At 39.0% G+C, this 18,106-nt stretch overlaps 1 protein-coding gene and 1 non-coding gene across 4 annotated transcripts in view; one reads left to right on the forward strand and one right to left on the reverse strand.

Moving 5' to 3' along the window:
* Window positions 1-741: 741 nt before the first annotated feature.
* Window positions 742-18,106, reverse strand: part of Ccdc198 (coiled-coil domain containing 198) — a 46,652-nt gene continuing 29,287 nt past the window's right edge. For all 3 annotated transcript variants that reach the window (XM_013155134.2, XM_003472475.3, XM_063240784.1), the window contains exon 6: window positions 742-10,252. In XM_013155134.2, the coding sequence (XP_013010588.1) occupies window positions 10,017-10,252 (236 nt within the window). In that variant the 3' untranslated portion in view covers window positions 742-10,016. The remainder of the gene's footprint in view (window positions 10,253-18,106) is intronic.
* LOC111757624 (small nucleolar RNA SNORA2/SNORA34 family) lies at window positions 11,786-11,917 on the forward strand. Its single transcript, XR_002791926.1, has one exon. It is a non-coding gene; the product is annotated as a small nucleolar RNA SNORA2/SNORA34 family (small nucleolar RNA).

The following is an 18,106-nucleotide window of genomic DNA, read 5'->3' on the forward strand; positions in this document are numbered from 1 at the left end:
TTTAGCTCAGTGGCTTAAGTGCCTGCCTTGCAAGCAGGAGGTCATGAGTTTGATCCCTGATACTGATAAAAAATAAAAAATTAAAAAAAAAACTTACAAAATCTACTGGCAGTCATCCCAAGTGGGGCAATGAGTGGAGAACACAGATTCCAGAGGAGAAATAAGGTCCTGAGGGTCCTTAGAAAAAGGGGGTTGAGGAAGTGGAGTCCGGCAATTCTGAATGCTAATGGCTCCTAGTCCAGACAGGACTGAGAATTACAGTCTTTTTTGGTTCTTATTTTCACTGACAAATATATTTTACATAATGGTCAATACTGACTTATCATCATCATATAAGCTTGGGATGACAAAGGGCTCTAGTTTGTCCTCCCCCTTTTGGAATATAATCTTATTTTAATGGAAACATTTTGCAGTACAGGTTTATTGATCCAGTTCTGTCAAATTCTGAACACATTTTTTTTCTCTGTTTTTTACTTATTACCAGTCAATTACCTTTTCTCTAGCTTTTTAGACAACATTAAAACTTTTAACAAAATCTTTGAAGTGACTTTCTTAGTAGTCTAAAATATATTGAATCATTTTATGTCTTTTTACCACCTTAAAATGTTACACTTTACAAACTGTAACTTTTTAAATTGGCTCAATAACAGTATGACCTGGCTTCACTTGATAAAGTTAATATGATTTTTAAAACCATATATATATATATATATATATATATATATATATATATATATATTTTAACCAGTAAGAAAAATACTTTTTAAAGGCATCCTGAAGTTTTAAGTAATCAGTTGAGGACTAAAACATTAAACAAGGTGCCACAAAAGACAAGACCAACATTAAAGACACAAAGGTTTTTCTGTCCGAGGTTTGGCAACCTAAAGGGAAATAAATTCATTATAACCCTTAAGTCCAATAAGCCACATGGAACCTGCAACAGTAGTTTAAAGTTTAAGAGAAATAAAAGAAACCTGAATGTTAGTACTGAGGTAACAGATTCAAACAAGCAAATGACTCCACAGTAAAAATATACCAAGTACAAAACCAAAGGACAAAAAATCCCAAATCACAAATGGGCTAGAAGCCTTTTCCTGGAGGGTGTCCCGCTCCAATGTAGAAGGGGCCAGGCTTGTCTGCAACTTCAAAGGTGCACACTCAAATTACAAAGAACAAAAGACTCAAATACTTACAGATGGTTCAAGCTGATTGATCAGTGAAAATAATGTGGAGAGTGGTCCCCATAGAATCCCAGACATGCCTCCAAATGTTGCACCCCTAAAACAAGCCCTGTGATGTTATCTGTTGTCAAGAAGGGAGCAAGACATCTAAAAAAAGAAGTGCTTTTATTTAAGATGGTATCAGCAGCACAGTGCAGATGGAGTTTGCAAAGCTGTGCAACTGGGTTAGAATTTTGACAGATTTTTATAGTTCATTTACAATTAGCTCATTGACCATTAAGTACATAGTAATAAGTAACAGAAACAAGGTGGGCCTTTGTTCCCCTTTGCTTGAGGTCAGAGGCATTTCACAGTGGGTGGTTAGCCAATTCATAGCCCTTGGTCTGCCAATTCCAGGAACATTTGTCTCTCACAAAGGGAACAATGGTTGACACAGCATCATTTGTCTCTTACAAAGGGAACAAAGGTTGACACAGCAAACAGGTTACTCGGGAGATAATGCATACAGAACAGCATGACAACGTGGTCAGTTAATCTATAACTATGTGGTTGGTGCTTCAATTACGTGGTTACTAGGGTAATAATCACAGCACAGAATGACAATTCTGCTTATAACTATCTTTTTAACTAAGTATTTTAGTTTTTTAACATTTTAGTACAACAGTGAGCACTGTATAGCTGGAGAGAAACAAATCCCTCTCTAATTGACTAGTTAACTTAGCACATAAATTAATTCAGCAAACATTAACTAATCTGTGCCAGATGTTTTTGGAAGCAGAGATGCCACAGGGAAAAGATGTGGTCTGTGTTCTCGTGTTGCTCACAGTCCAATGAGTTTGTGGAGGGAACTTTATGCAAGTTTAAGTGACAGAAATGTGACGAAGGCCTAATTTGTTCTCTTAGCTTCAGTGCTGGGGCTTTCCCGTCCCACTCTAAGGCTTCCACACCCACTGTGATGAACAAGTTGGGTTTATTGTTCCTCTTGAAGATCTCATCTTGTGAGAAAACTAGCTGTCAAACAGTGTATGTATTCCTTTACTGGAAATAAGCTTTTCATTTAGTATCAAAAAAAGGCACTCATGAAGAACTGCAGTAGATATGCTGAGGGCCTAATTGCTGTCAACTGGAGGAAAGCTAAATATTCCTTTTCTGAGGATCCAGGCATTTTATTTTCTTAGAGACTGGTCTGGATTGATTGAATGTCAAATTCACATAGTATTTTCCTTTATTTTTTCTTTTCAAAGATTTCCCATTGAAGGGTTAAAAGAATATTTTTCGGGTGCCTGACTCTCCCCCATGGGACCAGCCACCATAATGGAAGGACTTGGTAATCAGTCCTTTTCTCTCAAAAATTTCTTTTCTTTTTTATCGTTTCTTCTTCTTCTTCTTCTTCTTCTTCTTCTTCTTCTTCTTCTTCTTCTTCTTCTTCTTCTTCTACTTTTCCTCCTCCTCCTCCTCCTTCTTTTTTTTTTTGTCTTTTTTGTTTTTATCGGTACCAGGGATTGAACTCACAACTGCCTGCTTGCAAGGCAGGCACTTATGCCGCTGAGCTAAATCCCCAGCCCCCCCTCCTCCTTCTTTTCCCTTTCCTTTCTTCCTTCTTTCTTTTTTCTCTTCTAAATGGCTGGACAGAACTCCAGACACAGACAACTAATCCCATCCCCCAAACCTTGAGACCAAGCTCAGATAATCCCTCAAATATACCATACTTTCTTTTCTATCTAGTTTTTTAAAACTTTGTTCTCTGACCATCCTTTGTCCTCCATCCTTGCTTTTACTTACTTCCCAGTTATCTTTGTGTTATGGTTTGTGCCTGGATGTCCCCATAAAGCCTTATAAAGTCATGGGGGAAAGCTTCTAGAATTTGTGATTGATTCATCACCCAATGCTAGGATTATGAGTGTGAGTGTTACACTCATCTGAGGTGAGTAGCCTATATACAATATAAAGGCCAGAAAGAATCTTCTCTGAGCACTCATTCCTTTTTGTGCCCTTGCTTTTGCTGTTTTCCACAGTCAGAACCTTTTGCCCTCTGCTATGTGCCACCCTGCCTTGCAGCCAGCTGATTACGGACTGAAATCTTCACAAACTTGAGCTAAATAAACCTTTTCTTCTTAATTTGGGGTGCCAGGTAGTTTATCTCAGCAATGAGAAAAAGTAACCAACACACTTTGTTTAATTACACTATCTTCCCTAAATTTCCCCACCATAAGGTATAACCATTCTTCCAAGGGGTAACACTGCATACAAATTCCTAATTTACAACCAGTTCTGTTATATAACTATAGATTTGTTCCTATTGTCTAAAGTCAAAATCAATAGTTACCACAGGCTTTCAGTTTCTAAATTGTATTTCATGCTATTGTTATTGCTAATTTTACTATGTTAGCTAGGATGTCATATATATTATATCAGTTGTTTACCCCCTGTAACAATACTGGGAAGCTCTGGGGTAATCATCTTACCACATCCTTGCACCAAAGGACTGGGAACTGAATCATACAGATACCAACATCCTACTCTTAAATAATTGGGAAAGTAGGATTTTGGAGCAGACACAAACCAAGAATCTCCTATACACAGAAGATATCCTTGGAGACTTCCTAGAGAAGCCTTAATACTAGTGATATAGCTCTGTATCACAAAAACTCACAAGGATCATCACAGAAAACAAAATAATTTTTTAAAAATAGAAAATGACAAGATGAATAAACAAAATGCAGTCTCAGACCTCCAGCCTACCAGAACAAGTCCAGGAGACATCAACATAGAAGAAACACCTGAAATTTCTGAAATGATAACAACCAAAGAAAAGAAACAAACCAATGCGGTTATAGAGGAAATCAGATTAGAAATAATTTCTCAGGTTAAAAAAAAGAAATATCAACATTTATAAAGGAATTGCTCAGCAAATTTAGAGTAGAGCTGGATTACAGAACTAGATGATGATAGGAAGAGAACAGAGACCCTGAACAATCAATACAGGAAAGAAACACATTCAAACAGATACCCAGGAAATTAAAAATTTCATTGAGAGCTTGCAAAATTGCTTCAGTACATTGAAGACAGACTTTCTGATCTTGAAGACAGGATCACAGGTAGCAATCATGAAAGAAAAGACCTCTTGACAATGACAAAAGATCAGGAAATAATAATTCAACAGTTGCAAAATGATGCAAAGATAAATAATATAAGAATAATTGGTGTCAGTGAAAAAGCAAGAGACAACACAAATGACCTTAAAACTATTTGCAGAAGTAATAGAAAATTTCCCAAGCATGGGTAAAGAATCCTGACATACAGATAAGTGAGGCATATAAACTCCAAACATTCTAAACCAAAATAAGTCTACACCCAGACATAATAATCAAGATTCTAGAAACTCAGCACAAGAAGAGAACAGTAAAGGCTGTTAGAAAAAGAAAGGCCTACACAAGAAAGTCCATCAGAGTCATGGCAGACTTCTCCACACAAACCCTCAAGTCAAGAGGAACTTGAAGTATTTAAAGTTCTTAAAGAAAACAACTTCCAACCCAGATTGATGGACCCTGAAAAACTATGTTTCAAATTAATGGAGAAATAAGATACTTCCATGACAAATAACAACTGAAGAAATTCATGACCACCAAACCAACACTACAAAGGAAACTTAAAAGATATTCTAGACCGGAATAAAAACAACCATAATTCAAGAAACAACAACAGAAAGAAACCACTAAGCAGGTCAAGCAATTAAACAGAGAGGGGAAAGTAGGGAACTAGCAGCAGGAAAATAACGTGACAAGGATAAGTCAATACATAGCAGTTATAACTATCAATGTAAATGGCCTCAACTCACCAATCAAAATAAATAAACTAGCAGGATGGATTAAGAAACAAGTGCCAACAATATGCTGTATATAAGAAACACATTTAGCTCAAAAAGAAACTCATAGACTTAAAGATGGAAAACAATAGTTCATGCAACAGAACTCAGAAAAAAAGCAGGGGTAGCTATTCTCTTGCAGATAATGTAAACTCGAAGCTAAGACTGATCAAAACAAAGAAGGTCACTACATACTTGTTAGGATAAAAATTCAAGAGGAAGAGATAAATATATATGCACCAAATAAGGGAGCAACCAATTATATAAAACAAATATTAATAGACACGAGAAATCAAATAAGCAATAACATAATTGTAATGGGGGACCTTAACACCCCATTGTGACAAAAAAATAGATCAATTATATAAAAAAAAACAGCAAAGAAATTATAGAACTGAACCAAATCTATAAACAAATGGATTTAGTAGATGTTTACAGAGTGTTCCACCCAAAAACTTCAGAATCACATTCTTCTCAGCAGCACATGAGGCATTCTCTAACATAGATGATACACTTACTAACACATGAAACGTGCTTAAGTAATGCAAAGGGATTGAAATTATTTCATGAATATTATCTGACCACAGTGCAATGAAATTGGAAATTAATGACAACCCTCCCAAACATGGAAATTAAATAACTCTCTCTTTAGTGAGTCACAGATGAAATTAAAGAAGAAATTAAACAATATCTACAATCAAAAATGCAAATACAACTCATAGGAACCCGTGGGAGGCATTAAAGCAGTCACAAGAGGAAAATTTATAGTGATGAATTCTCACACCAGGAAAACAGAACAAGCACAACTAAACTAAAGCTGCACCTCAAGCTTCTAAAGAAGAGCAAGTCAAGATGAAAGCCCATAAAAAGGAGGAATTATAAAGATCAGAGGAGAAATTAATGCAATTGAGACTAATAAAATAATATAAAAACTTAATGAATTAAAGAGTTGGTTATTGGAAAGAGTAAGTAAAATTGATAAACCCCAAACTAACCTTATGAAAAAAAGAAAGAAAAAACTCAAATTCAAGCAATAAGGAATAAAAAGAGTGAGATCACTACAGATCCTGTGGAAATTCAGGTAACCAATTCCTGCTTTGAAAGCCTCCCTGCATAGATTGGAAAACACAGAAGAAACAGACAGATGAGAGACACATGAGATACCAAAGTTGAATCAAGAAGATATAAAACTTCTGAATAAATATCAGTTAAGAAAATTGAAAATGCTATTAAAAACCTTCCAACAAAGAAACGCCCAGGTCCTGATAAATTCATAGCTGACTTCTAAAAGAAATTTAGAGAAGATATAATGTCAGTACTCCTCAAATTTTTTAATGAAATTGAAAAGGAAGTACTTCTCTCTAACTCCTTCCTGGGCAAGTATTACCATGATATTAAAACCAGAAAAAGACCCAACCCAAAAAGAGAACTACAGACCAATCTCCTAATGAACCTAGATGCAAAAATTCTCAATAAAATATTAGCAAACAGAATGCAGCAAATCATTAAGAAGATTATATACGATGATCAAGTGGAATTCATCCCAGGAATGCAGGAATGGTTCAACATATGCAAATCAATAAATGTAATACACCATATCAATAAAATATCACATGATTATCTCAATAGATGCAGAAAAAGCTTTTGATAAAGCCCAATAGTCATTCATGACAAAAACCTTACTGAAAATTAGAATATATGTCTTTATCTTAATCTAACAAAAACCATCTATGATAAACTAACAGCCAACATTAAACTAACTGCTCAAAAGCTGAAAGCTTTCACTCCAAAATGAGGAACAAGACAAGGATGTCCACTAACACCACTCTTATTCAATATAGTTTTGGACACTTTAGCAAGAGCAGTGATATAAGAGAGATAAATAAAATGAATAAAGATAAAAAGGAACAAATTAAATAACTATTATCCATAGATGACATGATACTCTAAACAAAAGACCCTAAAAACTCTACCAAAAAACTTCTAGACTTAATAAGCAAATTCAGTAGTGTAGAGGAATATAAAGTTAATACTCAGAAATGATTAACATTCCTGTACACAAACAACAAGTTCACTGAGAGAGGAGTTAGGGAAAGAGCACCCTTCACCATACTATCTTTTTAAAAAAGGAAAATAAACAAAAACTGAGGAATCAACAGAGAAAATAAAAGATCTATGCTGAAAATTAAAGTACTTTAAAAGAAGAGATAGAGAGGATATCAGAAAATGGAAAGATACCCTTTGCTTATGGATAGGAAAAACCATTATTATGAAAATGGTCACACTCCCAAAACTGTTATACAGATTTAATGCAATTCTGATCAAAATGCCATTAGCAAACCTCAAATATCTAGAGAAAACATCCCTAAAATTCATTTGGAAAGAGGAGAGACCTAGAATACTAAAGGCAATCCTGGACAACAAAGTCAAGGCAGGAGGCATCATAACTTGAAGTTATACTACAAAACTGCTGTGATAAAATCAGCATGGTACTGGCAAAAACCAGACCTAAGGAGCAGTGGAACAGATTAGAAGATGCAGACATAAGTACAAATACATTCAGTTACCTTATCTTTAAAAGTGCAAAACATGTTCACTAGAAGAAATATAGCCTCTTTAATAAATGCTGCTGGAAAAACTGGCTTTCCATGCCAAAGACTAAAACTAGACCATGTATATCACCATGCACTAAAATAAAGTCAAACTGGATCGAGGACCTAAATATTAAAACAGAAATACTAAATCTACTGAAAAAGAAAGTAGGTAGAAACCTTGAAGACACAGAGCTAGGCAGAGACTTCATGAACAAAAACCAAACTGCATGGGAAGTACCTCAAAGAATCAATAATTGGAGCTCATCTTATTAAAGAGTTTTTCACATCACAAGAATCACCCACAGAGTAAAAAACAAACGCACAGAATAGGAAAAAGTTTTAGCTTACTGTCTCTCACACAGAGGACTTCTATCAGAATGCATAAAGAGTTAAAACATTCAAAGACCCAATCCAAAAATGGGCATCTCAGATGCATATACACTTTTCAGATGAAGAAATACAAATGGCAAATAAATACATGAAAAAGGTTCAACATCATTGGTTATTCAAGAAATGCAAATTAAAATAGCACTAAGATTCTACTTCACCCCAGAACAACTGGCTATCATCAAGAAATCAACTAATAACAAATGCTAGAGGGGCTGTGGGAAAAAAGGAACCATTTTTCACTGTTGATGGAAGTGTAGACTCTTACAACCACTGTGGAAATCAGTGGGAGAAGATTCCTCAAAAAACTAGGGTTAGAAGTCCCACTCAACCCACCTATCTCCTTTTTGGGCATTTTCCCAGGAGAATTATAAACATCATATCATAGTGATATATGTGCATCCATTTTCATAGCAGTACAATTTCTAATAGCTAGATCTTGGAAACAATCCAAATGCCCATTGACCGAAGAATGGATAAAAATTATCTGATATTTCTACACAATGGATTACTACTCAGCTATAAAGAAGGTTAAACTTGAGGATTTTATAGGTAAATGGATGCAACTAGACCATATCAGAAATAAATCAGACTTACATGCATAAATATTGTATTGTCTCACTAGTGTAAGAAACTGAAAAAGTAATTAAGATCCCAAATGCACAATAGATATAGTGAAAGGGAAAGAAACTACTCAAAAGGAAAGAACAGCTGGAATGGAGGAAAGGAGAAAAGGAAGGGAAAATCATACATATATCATGTATATGATAACTAAGGTAATTATACTACTAATTTCTATTAATTTGTTGAAAAGAATGGTTTGTACTTAATATTGTTTGATCAACTTTGCGTCTTATATCTTGCAATGTGAGCAGCTACCTTGAGGATAACAATACACATTACATTAACCACTGTTAATTTCCTATTGCCTTGTTTTGAATGTATCATTGCTTTTATTTTTGCTCTTTAAAATAAATGAGGGTGTTTTTGCTTTGTTTTAAACATTCTTGGAACCCTTCGGATTGCTTAGAACTCTTGTCAGACCATGCTGAACACAGATCTGACCTTTGCTCAAAGAAGTACTTGAAAAACTTTCCTTTAAAATCTAATTTTTATAAATGGAATAACTTTTGGATTGAAAAATTCTAAGGTTCCTTTTAATTTTAAAGAGCTGTAAGTGCCATATGAATCTAAGAGGTCTCAGTTTTGTGTTTGAATTCACAATGGCTTTCCACACTTGACATCATTCCATTCCTGTCTTGAAGCCTCTCTGTTATGGCCAACTCACAAAAATGTGGCCTAAAATGATTTCAGTGTCTAGTAGAGCATAACTGTGACTATCCTTCAAAAACTCTAATCTACTCTCTTCTTTTTCCTGTGATCTAATTCACTTGTAAAACCATGGTGTGGTGGCAGGAGTCCAATATGGATCGCAAAGGATCACACTTGGCATCTGTGCCCTCATGAAGACTCTTCATTGGCAAGCATCTGGCTGTATGTCTTGGGTTAGCCAACGGAACATGCAGGAAGTGATGCTGAGCCAGTTCTGTGACTGGACTTCTGAGTCCTCCTCTTGGGTCAGTTGCTTTCAGGAGTCCTGGGCTTATGTGAAGGAAATTTCACTACCCTGCTGTTGAGATCATGTGAAGAGGCTCGAGACCGCATGGAGAGTAGCCAGGGTCCAGCAGTGTCAGTCCTCGTCCAGCCTTCAGCTGACTCCAGTTCTAGCTGCCATCTAATTCCAACTACATGAGAGATTTCAAAGAGATCAGCAGAAGAACCACCCTGCTGACTCCAGCCACCCACAGAAAGGCGGTTTTGAGTAGCAAGTTAATAGCATAAATGACGAATTTGTTAACCAGGAACCTCCAAATGATAACCTGTTTACCAAAGTGAAATGCTTTCCTCACAGCAACTTATATATTAACTTGAAGAATTTTGTTTGAAAATCAAACGTATCCTTACCATCCATGTTCATGAGTAACTTACTTATTCCTGATCAAAAAACTCATCAAAAAGTGGAATTTTCTCTGTCCTGGTCCTCACCAGTGGCTGAGGTTTTTTCTCCTCTCTCCCTGGTTCCTCTGAGTCAGAGCTTGAACTGTCCCAGAGAAGATGCCCATCAGCCTCTTGTTCATGGAACCACATTTCCATTTTGCCCATTTTCCAAGGGCAATAGTTGTTTCTTGCTTGATAGTCCAAAAATTCGGCATCCTGTGAATTTCCTACAAACGTTGAAAAGTTATTTCAATTTAATTTTTCCTACCAATTTTTTGGGTTAGTTAAGTGCCTAGATTTTTTTTTTTTTTTTTTTTTTTGTACCAGGGATTGAACTCAAGACCTTGTGCTCACCAGGCAGTTGCTTATACCGTTGAGCTAAATCCCCAGTCTCTCAGCGCCTAGATTTTTATGAATAGAGAATAAATTAGTTTTTTTTCAAGACATATGCAAATATACATATGTATTTCCAACTGGTGTCTCTGTAAGCATCAAAAATTTTTAATTGTTATTTTGAGTATTTTTAAATCTTTTGAAAGTCACAAGAATGATATAGTACATAACAATACCCTAAGACATCCATAGCGTTTTGCACAATATTGTTCAGCTGAGCCACTTAAGATTGGTTACAGTCACACACCCTAGATATATCATCACAAATCTCATATGAACAAGGGCATTTCCCCTATATAACTATAGCATACTGATTTCACTAGAAAATTTAGTGCTGATATAATGCTATCTAATATCTTGGTTTATAAACTCAATTTGTTTTAAGATTTAAGGGAAGAGGGCTATGTTTATGTTTGTGTGGGGAAGATGGCTGAACTGTTTGCAAATAGAAGTGTTTTTGAACTGAGGTATTACTGTATATGATCCCTATTCAAATACCTATGGGGGCTCCAATAATGCTCTTTAGAGCTGGGCTTTTATTTTTTTTAGGTGCAGGATCCAAATTAGGGTCATGTCTCTATTTATTTTCCGTTTCTTTATCTTTTTTAATTAAAAGATTCTCACCTCTCCTTTTCTCTCAGTCCCTCTCTCCCCCTCCTTCTGTCTTCATTGTCTTAATTATTTTTTAACACTGACATTTTAAAGAGTCTAGGTTAATTATCTTGCAGAATGACCCAAGACTTGGGCATTTTGAAAATGTTTTCTTGTGGTTAAATTAAGGTTAAACATGTTGGACAAGAATATTGAATAAGTGCTGTTTTCAGTACTGTTTAGCATGTATTAGGTACATGATTTAACATTCACATCAACTGACTTTATAGAGAACTAGGAACTCATTCAGTTTTATATTTGTTTTTCATTTTTTCACTAGAAAAGCATTGATGTGAGATTTTACTTGTGTGAAGATATGTGTATTTAACTTTTTATTTAAGCAGCATCAAGCATCCTTAATATATTTAATTTAATTATATATTTATTTATGTATTTTTGGGAATTGAACTCAGGACCTTGCACTTTCCAGGCAGGCACTTGTGATGCTGAGTTATATCCCTAGCCCCTCTTGCATCCTTTTAGAATGTTCAGAGTAACACGGACTTTCTTGAGAAATGTTAGCTTTCAAGAAAATAAATCTTAGCTGGGTAGTGGTGCACATCTGTAACCTCAGCCTGAGAGAGACTGAGGCAAGAGGACTGATGCAAATTCAGGGCCAGCCTGGGTTGCCAGGTGAGTTCAAGGCCAGCCTAAACTGCGGAGCAAAGCCTTGTCTCAAGAAGACACACACGAAGAAACGAAAAGGAAAGAAAATCTTGGCCCTGAATCAAGGCTGGCAGTTTTCTGAAGCTGTTGGTTTCAAGCAGGAGCCTTAAATGGTATCTTCCTATGATCTGTTGGCCAGAACTTTAGAATTGTAATGGTCAGTTCATTAGAAAGAAACAACTCTCCCCTCCCCACCGGTGCCCCTGCTGCCATGGACTGAAGGAAAGGAAGCCACACTCCCAAGGCCCTGCTGCCATCAGGGAACGCTGAAGAGTAGCTGCCCACACCTCTCCACCACTCTGGGAATCTTGGATCAAAGGATGAAGGAGTCAGGCACAGTCTCGACCTCCAGCCCACGCAGAGCAAGTCCAGAAGACATAAACACAAAAGAAACTAGCAGGCACACACCTGAAATTTCTGAAATGATAGAAGTAAAGAAACCACTTGGTGCTTTCTTTGCATGCCTGTGTCTGGTGTCAGAGGATAACAATGTGCATTAGAATAACTCTAGATGATTCCTACTGTCTTGTATTTGAAATCCAATATTGTTCCCATTGTTTTGTTTTGTTTTGTTTTCTTTAAAATTAAAATTAAAAGAAAAGAAAATCTTCCCAACTACCTTTAAGCAGGAAAATAATACCAAGTTAAAGCCCCTGGTCTCCTCTACTGTAGATAAAACAGTCTGAATCATCTTAGTGATCAGTATCTATTGAAACTTTTGTCATATTTTATTTAAACTCTTGATAGCAGCAGTTACATTCTACTGTATAAGAAACCCACCATTTCTTATTTCTTTAGCCTCATTAAAAAAAACTATTGATGTGTGGCTGACATACAAAAAAACTATGCACTTTAAAAAAAAATACTGGGGGTCAAACCTAGGACGTTCACATTGAATTATATTCCCACTCTCTTATTTTTGCAGAAGTCTCACTAAATTGACATTGGGCTTGAACTTGAGATCTTTCTATTTCAGCCTCCCAGAATGCCAGAACATTTTAAATATACACAGCTTGATGAACTTAGAGTCAAGCATTTCGACGTAAAGATTTGTGCCTTGTGATTTCTCAGAGTTCCTTCAGCCTCAGGAAAGATGACTCTGCTCTTCCCTCAAGGGCCTTGGTTATTCTGATTGTTGCCTCGCTGCATAACCCTGACGGATCACTGCAGCTCACCTGTTTGCAACCCTGACCGCTCTTCTGAGCTACAGCAGGTTTTTTTAGAGCCGACGTTTCTGCTTTGCTATCCTCCTGGCCATGTGTCTGCCTCACCTCTGGACTCACAAACCTGCTCTTCGCAATGGGACCCAGCCCTGCCCTGCAGATTCTAGTTGCTGTGGGTCACAAAACAGCCCCAGCCTTGCCCCCTCACCTGCCCAGTAACTCCAGGGAACCCGGAAGTCCACCTGGCCTTCGTCCTCACTCTGTGTGCCCACCCCTGACCCATCAGTGGCGCCTGCCAACCGTGCCCCTACACATTGCTCTCTGGTTTTTCTCTCTGTTCTTACCCTGACATCGGTTCCCCAGCACCCATCCCCTCCACGTGTGCCGCTGCACTCTTAGAACGGTCTCCTGCCTCTCTTGGGTTTCGCTCTCCACAGTGTAGACACAGTGAATATTTTTTAAAAAATACCAGATTATACTGCTCCCTTGGCCTATCAATTTTCCCACTGATCTTAAGACAGAGTTCGAAATCTGTACTTGACACACCTTGCAAGGCTGCTGCTGAAGTCTTCGGAACCATCGCTGCCCATCCTCCAATCTCTGTCCAGTGTCTACGTGCATTGTGCCCCTCCCACTGCAGGGCTTCTGCACATCCCAGAAGTAGTGACATTTCTGAACATTCCAGCATCCCTGGTCTGCACAGTCACATGCACTCTTGCTCCTGCATGTCCTAGCAGAATGTCACTTCCCAATGGGACCCAGCCCTGCCCTGCAGATTACCAGCTTTTCCAGTTACACCCTGATGCCTGAACATTTTCTCATTCCTCACATGTTCTGGGAAGGCTCTGCAATTAGGAAACACATCTGCCTGGCTCCCTCCCTGTGCTGAGTGCCAAGGAATGCCTGGCACCTGTGTGTCCTCAATAGCTATGTGTTTAATAAGTAAATGAATCGACCAACACCTCAATAAAAGGTCAGAGAACTTTAGGAGGTAGAAGTAATGGTAAAATGGACCTGAGAAAGATTATTCACTGGTGCTTAGAGGTATCCATTACCTCTGCTAGGAAGATGGGCCAGGAACTGCTGGAGGCATCCCACAGAGTGAGAGGACGAATGTTCTAGAACACGTGACTAGAGGCAGAAGCTTTCAAAGAGAAAATGTTTGTTAGTCCACATGATACTAATGTGATACTAATGATAGCACACGTCCAGAACACCCTTTGTGTTAGGATAATTCAGGTCTGAAGTTATATTGTGAGCAAAATATTCAGTCAGCTTTGAAAATCAAACTTTGTCCCTCAGAAAGTCTTACGTACACAATTGTGTATACACAGCATTACAGTTTGAGAACTTCTGTGCTAGATGTTATGTTATATTTTTGTAAGATGTTTGATTTTCTGTGGTTTATAGGCTTAATATAAAAAAACACAACCTACAAAAATCTAAAAGGGTTTTGAGTGAAAAAGAGAGAAGTATGTTCTGCCAAAATTAATTTGGTGAGAGAGAAAAGCAACAGTTGCTTCTGTGTGTGTGTGTGTGTGTGTGAGTTAAGTAGTACAAAGTTATAAAATATGAAAAATATTTGGCAATTATATGTTTTATAATGTGTTTAGAAAAAGGAATCACTCTATAGTACACTCCCAATTTTATAGACAATCATATAATTTAAAAAATAAAGCTTTATAGAAAACTAGTATAGGTAGTTAGGTAAGACCAGAATTGAGCAGGTGACTTTCAAATGATGGACTTAGGTGACATTTCTGTGAAGCATTACAGTTGTTTAACTATAAACTATAAATTTCTACCTTAAAAGATTTTGTCTGTGTTTCTGTACCTTACTTAATGGCATATAAAATTTTCTAAGTGCTCTTACACATACAAGATAAATTTCTACATAAATCTTACATGGTAGACAATATTTATTTCCACTTGCACATGTGGAAACTTAGGTTCACAGAGATTCCATAACTGGAATTTAGCTGTATTCTCTCCTTAAAGGAAAAAACCATGCAGGAAAAATGTATGGTTGGTTTTTATTGGAAAACTCTAACGTGCCAGGGCCATCCTGGGCGACGAAAGCTGCCTGTTCTGGTGGAGCTCATCCAGTGAGTGCACTGCTGGGTTCCGGGAAGGACCTTGATTCTTACTCCAGTGCCTTTCTCCACTATGTTTGCACCGTGATTCTGAAAGTGTAGGGGCCACATAAACACACACGAAAACTCATAGAATTATACGCCCCAAAGAGTGAGGCTCACTTCGTGTACATGATGTGATTACATAAGTTATTTTGCTATGTTGTTGTATGAAATTTACCATGTAAATATGTGTGACATACAGAGTAGGTGATTAAAGAGGCAGCAGCAAGTTGATTTTATCTCACAAGACTGCTGTGGCTCTCATCCCACCTTCCAAAAGGGGAACAAGAAAGGGCAGCCACGTGACTGAGAGCGCCTCATCTGCCTCTTGGACGAGCCTGACTAGCCGGAAGCTCATGTCTGTGCATGATCTTGGCTCTACCCACTTGTGGGAAAAAGCAAAGTGAGCGACCTTTGGAAGGCAGAGGAAGAAGGTACAACGCTCTGCAGCAGAGAGGAGGAAGGAGTCCTTGCTAGAGCATCTGCCCAGCAAGTGCAGGGAAGTGAATGAGCTCACAGTCGGCACCCTGAACATGTGTCATCCCCTGAGCATCTTCCTGGGTCTCTGTGTGGCCTTGAACATGGATTTGTCCTCTACAGATCTGTAACAGAGAGGTGGAAAACGTCTCACTTCACAGAACCAGCATGCAGAGGGTTCTGTAATCCATTTAAAATGGTTAGAAGCACCATGTCACTAGTACCTCTGTCCACATTATCCCAATGCCCTCATGTGGATAGGACAGGACGAGAGTTAAAGCACAGAGGAGCGTGGCAGATTCTGTGCCAACACCAAAGAAACACCCACAGCTCCCTCCCGTCTACTTCAACAATTTCTCAAAAGGCGAGTGAGCTGCTGCAGCCCTCTTCCTCCATGAGACTGTGACTAAATGTAATTTCATAGGGAGACTTAGAATTTCTATCTCATACTAGGAAAATCTACCCCTTGCGGGCTCATTTTATGTGTATTCACACATGAACACACACACACACACACACACAGTCATTACAAAGAAAGATTTTTATAAAATTTAAGTGTTGAGGTAACTTTCAAGAGTTATCCAGTCCATCTAAGTTTGGCTAATCACCAATATCAATTAGAAAATTTTTAAAAAGTAGGACTTTCGCCTAAAGATCGGGTTCCTCTGACTCCTCTGTTGGTTCTGCTTCTGACCCACAGCCCTGCCACTAGTGCCACCTCCCCCCTGTCCGGTTGCTCCTGCCTGAGTTATACTTTGGGTGCCCACCCTGGGAAGGCGAGGGGCAGGAGAACATGCGGCCATCCTCTCCCAGCCCCTGCTTCCATGGGAAGGCTCAAAGTATAGCCTTCTCTGGAAAGATCAGCCAAAGATTTGCCTTATATATGAGTAGTGACCCCAGGGTTGTCCTGGATGGAGTTGCAAGTCCCTGGCCTCCTGCTGAAGCCACACCAGTGGGAAGTCAAGAGTCCTGGCCTTGAATCCTGCATCTGCCACAATGAAGTGAATAGGTACTCCTGCCTTCAAGGTTGTGAGAGGATTAAATGAGATAACACATGGTTAGGCAGACCATAGGACTGGCTTGTGAGCATTCCCCCAGACTGTGTGAACCAAAAAAGCTGCTTTAAAAAGCCTCAGGAAAGGAGAACAAAAACCACTTCCCTGTGGCCTCAGCCTTTTCCTAGTCTCTCCGGGCCATGGAGAGACTCCAACCCTCCAAAGCCAGTGCTGGTTTTTCTGGGCTTGCTCTCGAGTGATGACTTTAGCTGAGGCTGTGGTTTTGATGGTTTTACCAATATTTTTAGAAAATGTGTTTCACTATGTGACTACAAAGTGTATTTCATTCTGAAACTTGGGAGCATAAGGTTAAATGAATGCCCCAAGTAGATTTTCAATTATTCAGCCTTTTCTATTTAATTCACTTATTTTTTTAAAAATTACATATTGTTATCTTAGAAATAATTGTTCAAGCTACAAAATCAAAGCATAAAAAGTGGGCAGTCAAACAATGACAGTAAAAACTATTCTGTTGGATGAACTAATAAAAATTTAGTAGTATGCTGATGATCTTGAGGCTTTTATAGGTAAATGGAGGCAACTTGAGACCATACACGAAGTGAAATAATTCACTTATTGATTAAGCATCTTGTTGTTCTGAGCAGGGCGGCACATTTTTCAGCAGGCAGTTTTGCATTTTAGCAGTTGAGTACACCCAGGGGAGCGCTGAGGGTCCACAGCAGTGGTCAGTCAGGCTGGTGGAGGGGCAGTTTGCAGTGTGTGTGACCGACATAGCGCATCTGTAACTGCAGGTTTCCCTTGGGGACTACAAAGAGGGAACACACCACGGGCTCCCGCTAGCGAGGCAGTGCTGCACAGCGGTTAGGAAGCGGTTACCGACGTGGGTGTCTGCTGGGGAGCACGGCCTGGAGCAGTGGAGAGGCCTGGCCCCGCTGGGGTGGGAGAGCTGGTGTGTGAGGCGCAGGAGGCAAGAGTGGAAGGCGGGGAGAGCCAGGTCCTGAAAGGCCTAGGGTCCCATGTTAAGAAGCTTAGCTTTTGTCCTGAAATTGATGGAGAGTCACTGAATGATATTTTTTAAAGCAGGAGAATGATGCAGTCAGATTTTCATTTTACGAGATCCCTTGCCATTAGTGCAGCACTGGGGCACCTCAGTGCATGAGCATCCGCTGGGATTTTCCTGCCCATCCTGATTCAGTAGGTCTGGGCAGCCTGATGTTCTCATCTGGGAGGCCAAGAATGCTGGCTGTGGAGAAGCGCTCCCCATCAGGGTCCCTGAAGGGATGGCAGCGTCCCTTGGGCAAGTGGGGGTGATTTTAAACCCAGATGCTGGGCCTCACCCTGCAGCGTGTCTGGGTTCCACTAGCTGGAGCACCGATCCAGTCCCCCAGCTGATACTGACATGGAGGATAGGTGGAAGGGGGCAAGGCCTAAGGGCAGGACACTGCTCAGGTGGCCGCTGCAGGACCCTGGAGTGACTGGCTGAGGGCTCAGCCTAAGGTGACACCACTGGGAACAGAAGAAAGAGGGCAGATTTCAGCATCAGTGACCTCAGCAGGACTTTGTGACCTACCAGCTCAGCC

This window comes from Cavia porcellus, unplaced genomic scaffold (assembly GCF_034190915.1).
Source record: "Cavia porcellus strain 051 isolate PalLab524CR breed Dunkin Hartley unplaced genomic scaffold, mCavPor4.1 scaffold_31, whole genome shotgun sequence".
Lineage (NCBI taxonomy): Eukaryota > Metazoa > Chordata > Mammalia > Rodentia > Caviidae > Cavia > Cavia porcellus.